This window comes from Arachis ipaensis, chromosome B6, assembly GCF_059453495.1.
Source record: "Arachis ipaensis isolate K30076 ecotype BB chromosome B6, ASM5945349v1, whole genome shotgun sequence".
In the NCBI taxonomy this organism is placed as follows: Eukaryota; Viridiplantae; Streptophyta; class Magnoliopsida; order Fabales; family Fabaceae; genus Arachis; species Arachis ipaensis.
Window position 1 is genome coordinate 18,170,232 of NC_142441.1, and position 17,895 is coordinate 18,188,126.

At 32.0% G+C, this 17,895-nt stretch overlaps 2 protein-coding genes across 2 annotated transcripts; both read right to left on the minus strand.

Moving 5' to 3' along the window:
* Positions 1–101: 101 nt before the first annotated feature.
* On the minus strand, positions 102–2,910 carry LOC110263706 (protein FAR1-RELATED SEQUENCE 4-like). Its single transcript, XM_088490481.1, has 3 exons — positions 2,438–2,910; positions 240–393; positions 102–128 (listed from the first exon to the last, which is right to left on the minus strand). The coding sequence occupies exons 1-3, from the start codon at positions 2,908–2,910 to the stop codon at positions 102–104; spliced, it is 654 nt and encodes a 217-aa protein (XP_088346607.1).
* A 1,892-nt stretch (positions 2,911–4,802) lies between these two features.
* LOC107645742 (germin-like protein subfamily 1 member 7) lies at positions 4,803–5,879 on the minus strand. Its single transcript, XM_016349829.3, has 2 exons — positions 5,689–5,879; positions 4,803–5,535 (listed from the first exon to the last, which is right to left on the minus strand). The coding sequence occupies exons 1-2, from the start codon at positions 5,807–5,809 to the stop codon at positions 4,985–4,987; spliced, it is 672 nt and encodes a 223-aa protein (XP_016205315.1). The 5' UTR covers positions 5,810–5,879; the 3' UTR covers positions 4,803–4,984.
* Between the last annotated feature and the right edge of the window lie 12,016 nt (positions 5,880–17,895).

Sequence of the window (17,895 nt, forward strand, 5' to 3'; positions counted from 1 at the left end):
TATATGCAAACCATGCGGTCCAGCATCCGGTTATGACTATCCACCTCCTCGTGTATATCACTTGAGATCTGTTACAATCACATCAACAACACGTTAACACATCAAAATAATGAGAAGGTTACCAACAGCTGAAAAGAAATAAATGAGGAAATGATCATAATTCACAGCGTTCTTCAAGTATAATATACAGGAAGAACAAACTTAGGTCTAGATTATTTTACAAGAAAAATTAAACTTACTCTTTTCAACAAATTGACTCTATCTTGCAATCCACCCATTGCTCGCTCGTTATCTTGTTCATCAATTTCATTATAGGAGGAGTAAAGTGATGATGCTCGGATGCCTCCCTCCTCAATGCCGTCAAACAGAGCAACTCTGCTGTTCCGGGCGTCTCTGAAACAGGGAAAAGGTTTATAACAAAATAGTAAGAGGCAAAAGTTAGATAATAAACAAAAGCAAGGTGATTTCCTTTGCATAAACCATACATTGAAACAGTTTTACAATCTTTCCATCAGACATCTCCATGATTTCATAAAATGTTCAAGATAAGCAAATTATCTATGAGGAACAAAAAATTTGTTTCAGTATTTCTACCGTCACCTGTGAATGCTTGCGTATTTCAAAATAACAAACTTGAAAGTTAAAATAACCCTTCACAAGTTATCAAAATCCCAAAAGAACTAATCAAAGGGGGGAAAACGAAATACTAGTCCAGCATAACCCAATTTCCACCAGAAAAGTTACCCTTCAATTTATTTTGTATCTGCCATTTTAGAAGTTCTTTTTCATGTTTAAAATTACCTGTCACATTTAAATATCAAGAAAATATTAATTATTTTTGACCAATTATATCTTTAAACTAATTATGCTGAACAATAGAGTGGAAAACATAAATAAGTGGTAATTCAGTATAACTAAATAAGGATAGTTTCATAAAATTAGCTTACTAGATACTAGTATCAAGATTATTCATAAAACCAACCCGAAATATGGTTAAAGCATTTCATCAAACATGTTGAGTGCGGTAAACTTGAAACGAAATAAGAGAATTCAAAGCTTAGTATCAATGTGATAGAGAAGAGAACATAATATTGTATACTTTAATTCAGTCTATGAAAAAGATCCAAACCACTGCCAAATCAAATAGTTACTTATTGTAATAGAAATAAGAAGTTGCAGAGTTTCAAGCAGAGTATTGGTGTTGTGTGAGTGTATTGTCTGGTGGTGGGTTTAGGGAACTCACAGCGGCGACAAAAGAGAGCAGTTCGACAGCTAGGTGGAGCGCACGGGTTGGTCGCAGAGTTTGAAGCAGGGCAACGTGGCTTCCAGACGAACGCGAACGCGAACGGTGAACGCCGAGCAAACTTGAACGGCGAAGAACGCGAATGAAGACGACGGCTGAACGAAGACGCGAACGTTAACGGCAACCAACGGCGGCGGAAGCGCGGCTGAGCAGACAAAGACGACGGACGCCGAGCTCAAGGAAGCAGCTGCGATCGGTGACAGCGAACGGGGGTTGAAGACTTGGAGCACGAAGGAAGCTAGATAGACGGACGGACGACAGCAGTATGCCACTCCTTGCGGCGGCGATGGTGTAGGCTTACAGTGCTAGGGTTTTTTGGCTGAGTTTTTGTGAATGAAAGAAACGGAGGGAGAAAGGGAGAAAGAAACGAAGGAGCTTCAGAACCAAGAGTGAAGGGTTTCGAGTGACGAAGGCTAAGGGCGAAGGGCGAAGGGTGAAGGGCGAAGGGCGAAGGGCGAAGGGCGAAGGGTGAAGGGTGAAGGGCTAAGGCTAATGGGAGGCGCTCTTCAGGCTTAGGGTTTCGAGTGATTAGAGTTAGTGTCTTTGGGTTGGGGACCGGGTTGGTGCCGGGTTGGGAGCCGGGTCAGGGGCCGGGTTAGGGTCAATGGGTTGGAGCCCCTCTCGCCACGCTTTTAAAACGTCACTGTTTTGCTCTACGGCCACGCTTTTGAAGCGTGGCAGAAAAGAACCTTTTGGCCGCGCTTTTAAAGCGTGCCAAAAGCGTATTAGGATATGGCCACGCTTTGTAAGCGTGGCCGTAATGAAACCCTGTCGCCACGCTTTCAAAATGTCCTTGTTTCTCTCTATGGCCACGCTTTTGAAGCGTGGCAAAAAAAAGCGTGGCCGTTTCTCTAACCAATTGCCACCCATACAAAAGCGTGGCCGTTGATACTTTTCGCCACGCTTTTGAAGCGTGGCAATAAAAAAAGTGGCCAAATCTCTAATCTATTGCCACCCTTATAAAAGCGTGGCCATTGACCACTTTTGGCCACGCTTTTGAAGCGTGGCAAGAAAAAAGCGTGGCCATAGGCCTTTTTTCTTGTAATGTTTATATTTTCACATGCATTTCTCTGAAGATGCTGTCCGCATAACCGATGGGTCGTATCAGAAAGAACATTCTTTATTGCATCTCACATGACAAGGTCTCCAACTGTTATAACTGCTTTAGGAAGCTTCCCATCCATCGCTTCAACAAACATTTCCAACAACCACTTAGATGTGTATGTCATTTCGTCTGATAGTAAACCGGAGCCGAAAATAATAGTTTGCCCATGATGATTGCATCCGGAAAATATGACCAAAGGTTTGTTGTATTTATTCCTTTTGTATGTTGAATCAAAAGCAGCAATATTTCCAAAGCAGTGATAGTCGACAATTAATTGCCCATCTGCCCAAAATATATGCTTGAGCCTTTGGTCACTAGTGAACGTATACTTCCCAAAGAAAAACGGATTGTTGTTTGACTTGCCAATCAAATAGTTAATTGCGACATTTGCATCCCCGTTTTTTACTTTTGATCTACGATAACGATCAATGTGATTGTATAAATCTTTGCGCGTGAAGCCAGCATGACGATATCCATCCTTCTGAAATGCAATATATCCCATAATATGGCACATCTTGACACCAAAATTATGAAGATTCTCCACTTGAATTTTATCAGTAATAGTAAGTCAACGATTGGCTGGAAGATGTGCAAATTAGGGGGCGTCAAATTATAATTGTGAGATTCCACAAAACATGATACTTTCTATCTACCACAACCGTAGTCAACCTTAACCTTAAGCCGTGCTGGGCACTTAATTCGTGTGATTGACCTTGCCTCCCATGATCTATTCTCCAGATCAAGATATCTCATATTCCTGCAGTCCTCTTTATTGCAAACAAGTTGCCTACAAATGATTTTACTTTCCCTATCACTAACGATGTCATCCTTTCTCATTACAAAGCCATGCCAACAAGCATAAGCGTTATAAAATTGGCAAGCTTCATCCTCTGTCCTAAACTCCAGGTTCCAAATATCCTCCACCATTAAATCTGATATTCTTTTAACATCACAATCATGTTCACTCTTGTTAGTAAAATCTAACGAATCAACATCATCATCTTCAACATCATCATGTGAATTCGGTTCATAAATAAAATCATCACCCAAATCATTATCAGAATCATTCTTAACATCATCCCCGTATGTAGACATAATTTTATGCCTACCAAAATCTAGGATAGTGAACAAAAATGTGAATAAACAGAACCAAAGGCAGCAACTACGGACAGCTAATCTAACCTAATTAGTAGCAGCTATAATTTCCGGAACCAAACCTATTTAAACTAACCCAATTGTTTACGAGTCGAGTATAACATTTTAATTTTAATACGTCAAACCTAGTCACAACATAGAACTAGCAAATGTGACTTAAAATCTAAATTCCAGAATAGCAACGCAACACCCTAAACAGAGAAACATTGAAAAGACAGAGACTTTCATGAAAATTAAACTAACCTCGATTAATAAAAAAATTGAATCAGAGATACCTTGATAACAACCAAAACTTGAGCTTGAATGAGTAAAATATTGAACTACTAGAGAGAGACAACCTTACTTAATCACCCGCACCTAATTCGAAAGCAGCTAAAAAATAAAGATAGTAAACTAGCTTCCACCTGTCACAGTTTCGTCACAAGCAGAGGTTTAGCTATTAGGTTGACAAATTTTACTACTGGAGCCACATAAAGTTAGCCTTTGACCTTTCCTCAGTCGATGGCGGTACCTAGCAGAGAGAAACAGAGTATCAGTATTGGCTCTTGTAACTCCAAAGAAATAATGCTTGCAAAATAAACCTCGAGTTGAATAAGGTGTTATATAACATACAATAAATAATAAAAACAAAAGAGGGTTGGGTGTGTGGAGGTTAAGCGTATTTCTTTTCTCAGAGATGCAGATTGAATGCGAGACACATATGGAGGGTTTTTCTTTTACATCAATTTAGAGATAAGAAATTAAAATTGCAAACTACCCCTTTAAATTATATAGTATATATATACACTAACTATTCATAGAGTATGATATAGTATGTTTATGTTATAGGTTCATTAAAAGGTTTGATTATTTCACTTCATTAATTATTGAACCTTTGAAAATTTTACTTAATTAATGGCTCAGATGATGACACCTAATTAATTAAGAGTAAAAAACCCATACGAAAAGTATGAGAAGCCAATGGAATATTTGTACAATATGTACAATGGAGGTTTATGGAGTATTAGAGATATAATCATTAGTGTTGCCTTTTCTCATCAGCTGAAACTTTTAGAATGAGTGGTATCATGACATGGTATTAGAACGCTAGATCCGAAAAGTCAAAAGTTTGATCCTTAGTGAACTCCAAAATCTTTATTATCCCTAATACTATGGTTATTCTAGATAGTATGGGGGATGTTCATTTTGTTACTCAATAAAATCACACACTAAAATTAAAGTACAAGTAAAATCACACACTAAAATTAAAATCACCTTTATTAAAATCACACACTAAAATTAAAGTACAAGTAGAATTATTCAATGAATTATAACCCTCATGCGTTTTATTATTACATTGAACTGCATGAGCATATGCATAACATACACTAAATCAAAGTACAAGTAGAATTATTCAATGACGAGTGCTCTCTGTCGTCAAACTAGTTGTTATCATACCAAAACTGCTTTTGGAGATAGTTGATTACGTTGTTGTCCACTTGGAAAGCTTTAGCCAAAATTTCGGGAGAAATAGGTGGAGTAGATCCGAACACAGCATTTGCAATTGTGATAACACCTGGATTTTGACTGCTAAGACCAGCAATAGCGAAAGCATTGCCATAACCGATGTTAGATTGGAAGTGAATGAGGCCAATTGGGAACACAAACACATCACCCTTGTTGAGCACTTTGGTAAAAAGACGGTTGGTGTTGTTCTGATTGGAAGTCACAAATCCAACTAAGAGAGTTCCTTCAATAACTATCAATATCTCAGTGGCTCGTGGGTGAGTGTGAGGAGGATTTAAACCCTTAGGTCCAAAATCTATGCGAGCAAGTGATATACCCAATGTGTTGAGTCCTGCTAGTTCGTTAACTGTCACTGGAGTTACTTTTGACCCAAGTTTGTTAACAACATTCCCAGGATCTACGTGCTTGAAAAAATCCTCAGCCAGCACAACTTTAGGGTCTTTGCAAAATTTTCCATTCACAAATACTGCAAAGTGAAAAATCTTATATTAAAAACAACTAGTAGTCATAAGATGCTTAGCTTAACCATAATATTGAAAGGAAACTAATTGAAATATAATTTGAGTAACAAAAACTATGTGATTATGTGGAGAATATGAATGTATATATGCACAGATACCAGCGTCTTTGATGCCATTATCGGGGAGAGCAACACAAAAGTCTTGGAGAGGGCTGGGATCATAGGCAGAGGCAAAAGAGGCCAGAGCCAAGAATGCAACCAGCAAGTATGTAGCTTTCATTTTTAGTTCGCTAGCTTCTATATATTTCTATAGTTTTGTATATAATTGCTTGTTAATTGTGAGAGACTTGAATATCTTCTGCATGGAAAGCTCGCTATTTATAGCATGGAACCATTGAAGTGGCTTTGCAATTTATCCACGCTGCAGGTAATGAATATTATTCTATAGTATTTGCATTGCGGAACCATTCTTCAACAACTACGTGCATGCTAGTTCAAAGAATAATACATTTTAAAATATAAGAAGATGCTCCCCATAAGTTAAAGCCAGTTTAAATAAAATTTTGTATTCTTGTATTCTGTTTGGTGATAAACTATACAAATTATGAAAATTTAATTTATTCTCTTTATTTTTTATTAAAAAAATGTGAGATAAAAAATATAAAATAAAAAATATAATTATGAAAAATTAACAAAAATAATAAAAAATAACGTGTGTCCTTTATTAGTATTACCATGTCCTTTTTGTTAGGGTAGGGTGGACACAAAATACACTAATTTAGTGTTTTGGATACAATATCTCTATTCATATTTCCTATGTCAAACACAATTTTGTATCTATGTGTCTCTGTCTTAATGTCCGTCCTGTCTCTGAAAACAAATGCAGATTTAATTATTATTAGTATTTTTAATGATATGAGATTACATATATCTAATAATGTGAAATTACTCATTTTTTTTACTGATTAAATACTAGTTAAATTTTAATAAATGCTAATGACTAAACTTTTTTTTTATTTTTAGTATATAATCATATAATCTCACGTTGAATTGGTCTCTTTTATTCATTTTATCTACAGATTTAAGTAAGTACTCACTTTAAAAATGTTATTTGATCGTCAACTTTAAAAGTTAGGTAACATTTAATAAACTTTTTGTTAATTAATTGGTACTAATAATATGCAGGTAAAGAGAGTAAATACTCATAAACAAATAAGAAAAATGGGTGAGTTTATATAATCAATTTAATTTTAATTAAAATAAAATATTTGTTTTGATTATTATTTATTAATTAATTGTTACTAATAATATGTAGGTAGAGAGACAATAAACACTCAAATAAATAAATGAGAAAAAAGGGTTAAGTTTATATAATCAATTTAATTTGATAAAAAATTACAATAATAATTATTTGTGTAATTAATTAATTAATTATAATTCGACACTTTTTAAAACCAAAATAAAGTAGTTTAATTCATTGAATAAAGTAAAAGTCTAAAATATTTCTATTTATTATTATTGAATAATAAATTAATTGTATATGTATTTAACATATGAAATAAATATCCCTATATATTTTATTTAAATATAGAGTATTATGTGAATTAAAATCTAAATAATTAATTTATTACATTATTTTTATTCTCACGAGACTATGAAATATTTGGTGGTTTTAGAGTATATTTAATGCATATTTCAAAATCTTATTTTTATTTAAAGTAATTGGGCCTCCTCTAGGCTTATCCATTTGACCATGCAATAGTGCGACCTTTATATAGAAAGTTAGCTTGTGTGTCTACAAAATGTCAAGAGCAGTTAGGGTTAAAAGGAAGAAGTTGTAAGCAATTGGGTGTCACAACTCACAAGGAAAGTTCGTTGATAATTGTTTGGTGTCCTTTAAATGATTTTTATATTGGAGCGGAAGTTAGTTAAATTTGAAGAAATCCAAATTAATATGTAACGTAGGGTTAGTTATAATAAAAAAAATAGAGAGTTGTTATGCACTTATGCGGTAAAGAATTAAAAATTTCGATGAGAGTACAGTAGTTGGCTCCAAATTATGTTTCATGAAGCAAAGATATAATTTAAGCACAGCAGCCTCGAATATCCAATGGAGGGATTGTGATTCTTTTCGGATGTTCTCATTTAAACCTAATTTCCTATATCTATTTCTCTTATTGTAGGAAAGAAATTAGAAGTTTGTTGCATAATTTTTTTTTCTTTTATTGGATGATTCACTTTAATAATGAGTTAGCTTACCATCTACTGTCTCTTTGTTGTTGTGCGAATCTCACTATTTATCCTTATCTTTAATCCAACTTCTTATATACACATATATCCCACTTTATTTATTTTTTCTTTTTCTTTTTTTTTTCCTCGAATGGTTCCGAGGTCAGCGTCTCAAGTTCACTGTTGTATTATTGTGCAACAAACGATGATAGAAAAACCTCTTTTAAAATAATAAAATGAAATAAAAAAACTTGTTCAGCCTATATGGTGCTTTGTGGCATGGATCTATCTTGCTCCTTAAATATAGCAGACACTCGAGATTTTAAAAGATGTGATTGGAAAAATATATATGCACTACTTAAAAGTCCCTTTGGGAAGTAACAGCTACTTTTTTTTTCTTACTTTTAAATTATAAAAAGTCATAATTTGTCTGTTTGATACCATTTTAAAAAAAATTTTTAATTTTTTAAAAAATTAATTTACAGTTTTTTGAAAAATAGAAATATATGACTTCTTTACTTTTTCATAAGTCATTCTACCACTTACTTAAAAAAAATTTAATTTCAAAACATAAAAAAATCTATTTTCCTTTTTCACTTTGTGAAAAATACTGACCATTCACCACCATTTTCACGCAAGGTCTGCTAGAAGTATTGACCTTCCACCATAATTCCACCATCATTCTCACGCAATGTTCCAAACCTCACCATTTTCACGTAATGATTCATCTGATAGAAGTATTGATGATCCTCCACCACCATTTTCAGACAATATTGCATTTGAACAACCTACTGCATATATTCCTTCTAAGTATTTTTTTTATCATTTTATCACTCTATTTTTTATTATTAAATTTGTATTTAACTGTGGTATAAAATTTCAGTTTAAATTTTATTTTTTTCATATGTGATTTTATTATAGCTTGCTATTATTTTCATAGTTAATTATAGCAAGTTCTTGATCTCGATAAAAGAGAAGAGATTCTAATAGGAGTAAAAAAATAAAAAACAACAACAAAATATACATTGACACATATTTTATATTTATTTTTTATTTTCACCTACCATATCATACACAATATTAGTGATTAGGTTATGTAAAATCAACATTCAATATTGGAAAGTATTTGTTATCATCGTTATTTTAATATTCATTCTCTTCTGTAAAAAAAATTTATTTTTTGAGTTATTTATCCAAACGCTACAACTTTAAAATAAGTACTTTTATAACTAAATATCCAAACACAAAATAACTTATTTATAAGCTGCTATTAATAAAAGTCCTTATGTTGTAAGTTTTTTTTTCAAAAAAACTTATTTAAATTATTTACCCAAACTGGACCTTATTGCAAGAAAAGTGACATATCTTATTTAACAACTAAATGCAGAGAACCGTATTTGGGAGATTAAAACTGAAAAATAGAAATTTGGAGATGAAAAATGAGAGACAAAGATTAAATTAAATTTTTATATTAAATACTAGTAAAGTTTTAATATCCATTTTTAAAAATTTTAGTCCTTTATATTCCACTTTTTAGAAGTATTGAAAAGACTTAAATTTTATATTTAAAACTGAAATTTTAGTTCCAATTTATGATCACCAAATATGATACTGAATATTAGTCTCTAAATCTCAATCTTAATAATTCAAAACAAACACAACCTTAAAATGTAATGTTTCATTCTGTTCGGTTGCTCGAGGTTTCGAACGGGTTGGAGTGGTGCTCCAGGTGAGGGAGTGGGAACCAGCCTAGACCTGAGCCTGTGTGCGAAACGCGTGGGCAGACGATCTCCCGAGTTCTTTGTGAAGTATGGGGGAGCTACCTGCAATGACACTCCGACGCCCAAGTCAGGAAGTACGCAGCAGCTATGAGATTAGGGGTGCTAGTGACGTATCTTGGAGGAGGGGTAAAGCCCTCCCCATATATACCCTATCAGTGGGGTGGGTCCCACGAGGATAGACCCACCTTCCTGAAACTTTCCTTACTCCAGCTGTCAGGTAGCTGGCTTCCTAGAGAAAAGGTGTCCGGGTCAGGGTCCGGACGTGCGATGCCCCGCATACCGGCCGCTCGGGTTGGGTGGGGTCGCATGCCGGGTCGGATTAGACGGAGCGCCAACTGGGCTGGGCCGCAAACATTCATAAATAAATTATTAATTAAAATATTGAAAGTAAATATAGCTATATGTATTAATTTAGCTAGATGTATTGTGCTTAATGAAGCTTTGGCATTGGATGTTAGAAAATATTTTTCTTTTAATTTACTCATAATTATTAGTAGTATTTGTTGTAGTTTTTTCTATACTTTAATTGTGTTTTATTTTTTTTTGTTGTCCACGGTATTTTTCAGTTCAATAGTTAAATGAATAATCTGTAACAGATCTGAGCTCTATTTAATTGTTTGTCGCTGGCCAATAACTTGCTGTATGCACAAGGCGGGATTCGAACGCCCGACATTTATTTAAGTGGATAAGTGATGAATTGACCGCTCAACCAACCCAAGTTAATTCTTTAATGGTATATTTTAATATGTTAAAAGTATGCATATTGAATGGAATTGTATTTCCGAAAATAAAAATAAGAATATTTGTAAGGAAAAGTATAGATAACTAAGTGTATAATCAGCCAAGAATTAAACAGCTCAATTAATTATAATTATTAATAATTAATTTTAAATTTTTTAAATTCAAAATTTAAATAATTAGAAACTGATTAAGTAAATCTAATTAAAAACTATAAAAAACATTTTCTTTCCACATTACAATACAAAAAATTCGAAAAATACATTAAAAAATATCTATTTAATATGAAAAAGAAATATCACAATAATTAGCAAAAAAAATATTTATATATATTAACTTATCTTTGTTAAGATGGATTTCGAGATCCAGTTTATTAAAAAGTTAGCAGAAGTTGACTGGATCCTAGTTAATTCCCTAGCAGAACTCTATTTGTAATTATATTATGAAATTAAAAGATTACATACATTAATGATTCAATCGATCATAAGTAAAATATAACAATATTGATGGTAATAGAATCTTTTAACATACGCGTGCTTCTTTTTCTTTTTCTCCTTTCGTTTAATTTTTTTTTATTTTTCTTTTTTTCTTCATTTATTGTCATTATTGTCGTTTTCATCTTCTTTTTTTTCTCATTCTTCTTTTTTTATTTGATTTTTTCTCCTCATTCTACTTTTCGGAGTTGGTATATATTCTTGAGACCTAGTCGCTAAAATTTGATGTGTAGTTTTAGAACTAGTGAATTAGCAAATTACATTACTCTTTAAAGTAATTGGACCTCTTCTAGACTTATCCATTTAACCATACATAGTGCGACCTTTATATAGAAAGTTAGCTTGTGTGTCTACAAAATGTCAAGAGCAGTTAGGGTTAAAGGGAAAAAGTTGTAAGCAATTGAGTCAAACACTGACCTTCACTAATTTATTGTCACAACTCACAAGGAAAGTTCGTTGGTAATTGTTTGGTGACCTTTAAATGATTTATTATATTGTAGCGGAAGTTAGTTAAATTTGAAGAAATCCAAATGAATATGTAACGTAGGGTTAGTTATAATGAAAAAATAGAGTTGTTATGCGGTAAAGGATTAAAAATTTCCATGAGAGTACAGTAGTTGACTCCAAATTATGTTTCATGAAGCAAAGATATAATTTAAGCACAGCAGCCTAGAATATCCAATGGAGGGATTGTGATTCTTTTCAGATGTTCCCATTTAAACCTAATTTCCTACATCTATTTCTGATGATTCACTTTAATAATATGAGTTAGCTTACCATCTACTGTCTCTTTGTTGTTGTGCGAATCTCACTATATTTATCCTTATCTTTAATCCAACTTATTATATACACATATATCCCACTATTTATTTTTTCTTTTTTTTCTCGATGATTCCGAGGCTATGTTGATCACCGTCTCAAGTTCACTATTGTATTATTGTGCAACAAACGATGATTGAAAACCTCTTCTAAAAAAATAAAATAAAATAACTTGTTCAGCCTAGATGGTGCTGGGTGGCATGGATCTATCTTGACTCCATCAATATAGCAGACACTCAAAAGAAAAGACAAAATGTATGCAGAGAAGGAGGGATAATAAGCAGGCTGATTCACCTGCATAAAAGAAGAGGGGAGAGGGGAAATGGATCCTCTCAATTTTTTTTTAATAATTGAGAGAATAAAATCTGATCTTTTACCATTAATTGTTATAAGTAGGATCAAAAGAAAACATGAGAAAAAGTGTATTAAAAAGTTATAGATAACACTTTATTTCTTCAATTTTTTTCAACAATTGAGAGGATCTATTTTCGAAGAGGAGAATTTAATTAGAACAATACACAATTTTAAAAATAGTGTAACTAGATATTTTTTAAAAATTATTTTTTATTCAGTTTTTGGAAAAAATAAAAAATAAAAAGCAAACAACTTTTTAAAATTTTTGAATAATTAATACCGTAAAAGTGGGTATAAAAAATTAAAATAATATATTGTTAAATTTAAAGGCCGATCAAAGACTGGAATTTAAAGAATAAGTAGTATTTTCGTTTTAAAAAATGTGATGTTTGAAAAATATACACTACTTATTGCAAAGAAAGTGATATGTCTTATATAGCTTTTGGTTTAACAACCAAATGGAAAGAACATTACACTACGACTCTATTTGCCTATTTGGAAGAGAGATTAAAATTAAGAGATAAAATTAAGAAATGGAGACTGAAAAATAAAGATTAAATTAATTTTTTATATTATATTTTATGTAAAGTGTATAGAATTGAGTTATGTCTCAATATCTTATTTGATTTAAAATGAATATAGAATTTAAAATAACTAAAATTATTAAAATATTTTACTAATAATTAAAAATAAAATTAAAATAAAATCCTAATTCATATAAGTGAAGATGATCAAGAATTATGTGGAACTGAAAACACTAATAAAAGTGTTATGTTTAACAATGAAAAAATTTGAGCTAAATGGAAAAAGAATAATGAAAAAAAATGTGATAATTTATTATGTTCAACAATGAAAAAGTTTGAGCTAAATGGAAAAAGAGTAATGGAAAAAAATGTGATAATTTATTATAAATTTCTGTTGTAAGAAAAAAGTTAATTGGACGTGGGGTTAAAAGTCTCTCTCTATTTCGTTCATAATCGGTAGGAACATCGTTCCCTTTATTTCTTATTCGGCGGCAATGGCGACTCTTGTCTCTGCTGCCGCCGTCTCTTTCTTATTCTTTCTTCTTTTTTTTCTCTTCTTTCTCTGTTTTATCCCTATTCTTCTCTTTTCTTTTGTTCTTACAAGAGAGATAAAAAGAAGAGAGATATATTAAAAATGATTATGATAAAAGTATGATCGATGGTGGATCGATGATGACAGAAGTGTGGTAGTGAGAGTCACAAGATAGGGTGGGATTGAGGTGAAAGGTAAGGGATACGAGGAGTGGGGTTGGATTATGAGATTTGAACGAGAGCATTTTAAGAAAAAAATATTAGTAAAGTTTTAATTTTTATTTTTAAAAATTTTAATCTTTTATATTTCTATTTCTATTTTTTAAAAGTGCTGAAAAGACAGAAATTTTGTATCTTAAAATTAAAATTTTAATTTTAATTTATGATCACTAAATATGATGTTGAGTCTTAATTTCTAAATCTCAATCTTAATACTTCAAAACAAACAGAACCTTAAAATATAGTATTTAATTCATAAATAAATTATTAATTAAAGTATTAAAAGTAAATCTAGCTAGATGTATTGTGCTTAATGAAGTTTTGGCATTGGATGTTAGAGAATATTTTTCTTTTAATTTACTCATAATTATTAATTAGTAGTATTTGTTGTATTTTAGCTAAAATTTTCTATACTTTAATTGTGTATTATTTTTTTAGTTGTTTACAGTATTTTTTAGTTTGATAGGCAAATGACTAATTTATTGTGGATCTGAGCTCTATTTAATAGTTTGTCGCTGGTCATCAATGAGTTGTTGTATGCATAATATAGGATTTGAATTCTCAACACTTATTTAAGCGAATAAGTGATGAGATGACCACTCGATCAATCCAAATTAGTTCTTTCATTGTATATTTTAATATGTCAAGAGTATGCATATATATCGAATGGAATTATATTCCCGAAAATAAAAATAAGAATATTTGTAATTATAGTATGAAATCAAAAGATTAAATTATTGATTCAATCATAATTAAAGTATAAAAACATTGGCAGTAACAGAATTTTTTAATATACGCACGCTTCTTTTTCTTTTCTTCCTTTCGTTTAATTTTTTTTTCCATTTTTTTCTCTTTCTCTTCTTTTGTTATCATTGTTGTCCTTGTCATCCTCCTCTTTTTTTTTTTCTTTTTTTTTATTTGATTTCTTTTCTTCCTTTTTTTTTCTTCTTCTTTTTATATATATATTTAACAAAATTACTAAATACAAATTTTGATACACAACACAAAAAATTTTGAAGGATCACATATTCAGACCATTGACTTACCCACTTCTTCTTCACGTTCTTCTCCAATATATATTCAGCAAAGCTCTGAGCACATAAATTTTAATGTGCACAATACAAAACTCAAGTAAAAGAAATTTTTGAGTTGTGCAGTGAAACTATTGAGCATAAAAATTTCGGTGCACATAACCCAAAATAATGGCAATAGAAGTATTTAGTAAAATTTTTTAGGCTATGAAATTTTTTTTATACTATATTGATAAGAATATATTTTATGTGCAAGAATTTTGGTGCTATATATACAAATTTCTATACTATATCCACAAGTTTATGTGTCATATACAAAATTTTTTTGTGCTAGGAACAGAAATTTATGTACTATATCGATAATTTTATATACTTTTTAACAAAAATTTATGTGCTATATCAATAAGAAAAAGCGTGTACGTTTATACACGCGCATGTTAGTTTTATGTTGGACTTTAATTTTATCAACTTAGTTAGACTTAATTAGTTACAACAACGTTTGTACTATAAAATTAGTAAAGCTAATTTTATAGAAAAAAAAAGAAGACCAAACATTGAAAGGAGAAAAATACTCTTTAATAATAACCATCAAATTTTGATATTGGAGGGAGATAGATGATGACTAACAATATTAAGTTATGGATAATTTATGTAATAGAGATTCTCCTATAAATTTAACTTTCTCATCAAGTCATCCAACAACAGCAATAGAAACATTTGAATTTCTTTAAGAATTTTTTTCTTTTTTTAAAAGGTATTCACCTATATCCTATATAATTAGAGAAAAGTATATTTTTCTTTTGGCAAAATAGAGTTATTGTAATTTCTTTGTAATAAATTGAGAAGTTATAGTTCTCAAAGAAATCTAATCAATTCTTTCATATTTTATACATATTTTTAATTTTTTTTCACCTTTATATTTTAGCTGCGTCATTTATCTGGTACCTAACAGTAATATTAGAGTTAAAAGTTATTGATTAGTAATTTTTGTTGTTGCAAGTTACTGTATATTAAAAAATAGCATCAAAGTATGAGATTCAAAAATTTAGTGGGAATAATTTTTTCTTTTGGAAATTAAAGATAAAAGCTATTATGAGGAAAGACAACTGCATGGCAGCAAATTAGCAATTGAAGGTACAAATACGTACTATAAGAAAAGTGTTGAGTACCATCGGATTTATCAAATAAATCTGACGGTAATAAAATTATTGTCGAAAACAATCAGACGGTATAAACTTCGCTGGTAAACGTTTACTGTCAGATTTATTTCGTCTGACCATTAGACTCTCTGGCAGATCACCTGCTTGAAAAACCAATTTGTTATTGGTGGATCTTTCCGGCGGTAACAATGGCACCAAAAACATGTTGTTTCGCGCTATATTACCATCAGATTATTCCTTCGGTAATTCCAACAATAATATCAGTTTTTTTTTAAATTTAAAATAATTGTCAATTTTAATTTTAAATTAAAATTTTTTTGCACAATTAGTGGTCAAATCATGAATAATGAAGAATTTTTATTTAAAATAATTAAATAATACAATATGCAAATTAAATAAAAGTCAAGTATATCAAATAAATATATAAAACAATAAAACAAAAACCTAATATCTACAGATCTAGGTAGTTGTCGTCGTCATCAATCTTGTGGCCATGAGTCGATGGAGTAGAAGGCGGTGATGATGTCCGTGTGCCACCAGCGTTACCGCTGCCACCAGCAGGGTCAATGCCAGCGGCGCACATCTTGGAAAGTTACTCCTCCATCTAAGCCTCCATACGCTACATCCGCTCCAGCGACTCCCTAAACTCCAGCCTGAGCTCATCCGTAGACGTCATGCGGGTAAGGATCTCCTGATATCTCTCCTGATAATCGTTAAGCTCCTTAGCCTGCTGGTGAAGGCTGCGCTGGAGCTCCTGCACACCTGGAGCCTAAAATCCACGCGTTCCTCGGGTTGCACGGCTTGACTGGTGGCGGAGCCTGACGATGGCCTCAATGTTGAGGTGCAATGGCTACTGGTGAAGAACGACCCCATACCATATACGTGGTTCTTATACAGGGCTGAGGCGGTCTTGTGCCAAACCAAATCGAGGCCGACAACTGAGGTCGCAGATCCATCAGCGGCATCCTGTCCACTTTGTTGAGACTGCAGAGACTGCTGAGTCATGGATGCTAACGTCCGACGCTAAATCCGACGGTACTCAAAATTTTTCTTGTAGTATGCTGGGATTACAGATAAAAAATAAGAGATAAATGACAATGTCATTGCAAACTTACACTTGACACTAGCTAATTTAGTCTTGTCAAGTACAGTAGAGAAAAAGACAATAAAGAAAATTTGGGATACTTTCATCAAATTATATGAAGTCAAGTAACTTCATAACAAGATATTCTTAAAGAGAAGACTTTATACTCTTCGAATGAGTGAATCCACATTGACAACGAATCACATGCATCAACCATCTACATACGTTATGTTTTTAATTCTCATCGTTAGATTTCAACATAGCAGAAAATAAACGTGCAGAACTTCTACTTCAAAGTCTATGAGATACATATTATCAACTCATTATTAACTTAGCTAATAATGTTTTGGCTAATTATCTTTCCTTTGATTGTATGGCTGCTGTGATTTTTGAAGAATCCAAGCACAAGAATAAGGAACATAGATTAGAGAGCTCAAAGCAAGTAAAGGCATTGTTGATGACGAAAGGGAGAACAATGGAATGTGGTTCCAGTGGGCCAAAGTAAACCAAAGTTACGAGAAAGGAAGTAATTCAAATGCTACAAATTTGGTATAAGAGGGCACTTTAAGGAAGATTGTCGGAATAAGAAGAGTATAGAGAATGTTACAAAAGGATCAAGTTCTCAATGATGTGATGCAAGTACCTCTGATAATAGAAAAATCCTATATGGTGAAGCAATAATTGGTTCTAAAAGCAACAAACAACTCATTGATGTCTGTGTTGTTGATTTAGGAGCATCTTGGTACATGACTCCTCTTCGTAATTGATTTTGTACATATAAAGCTTTCTTGAAAGGATCTATGTTTATGAAAAATGATCATGCTTTAGAAATTGTTGGAGTTAGTACTATCAAAATAAAAATATTTGATAGTTCTATTTGTTCACTTCAAGGATTTAAACACGTGACAAGCTTAAAGGAGAATTTATTGCCAATTGGGCAACTAGATGAACTTGTTTGCAAGACCCATATTGAATATAGAATCTTAAAAGTTGTTAAAAATTCTCTTATGGTAATAAAAGCAGAAAATATTGCAATGAATCTATACATGTTTACAGAAGATACTTTGTAAGAGGCAGAGGCATCAGCTACTTCATCAAGCCAAAAAGAAATGATGATGACATGGCATTGCAAACTAGATCACATGTTAAAATGGGGCTTGAATATTCTTGTGGAAGATAATCTCATTGTCGGGTTCAAGTCGGTAAACTTACCATTTTGTGAGCATTGTGTTACAAACAAGCAACATAGATTAACATTTGGTAGATCAATTACTCGGAACAAGCATATATTGAAATTGATTCATTCTGATGTATGAGAGTCATCGGAGATGGTCCTAAGTAGAGCAAAATATCTTATATCATTTATTGATGATTTTTCTAGGAGGTTATGAATGGATTCGAT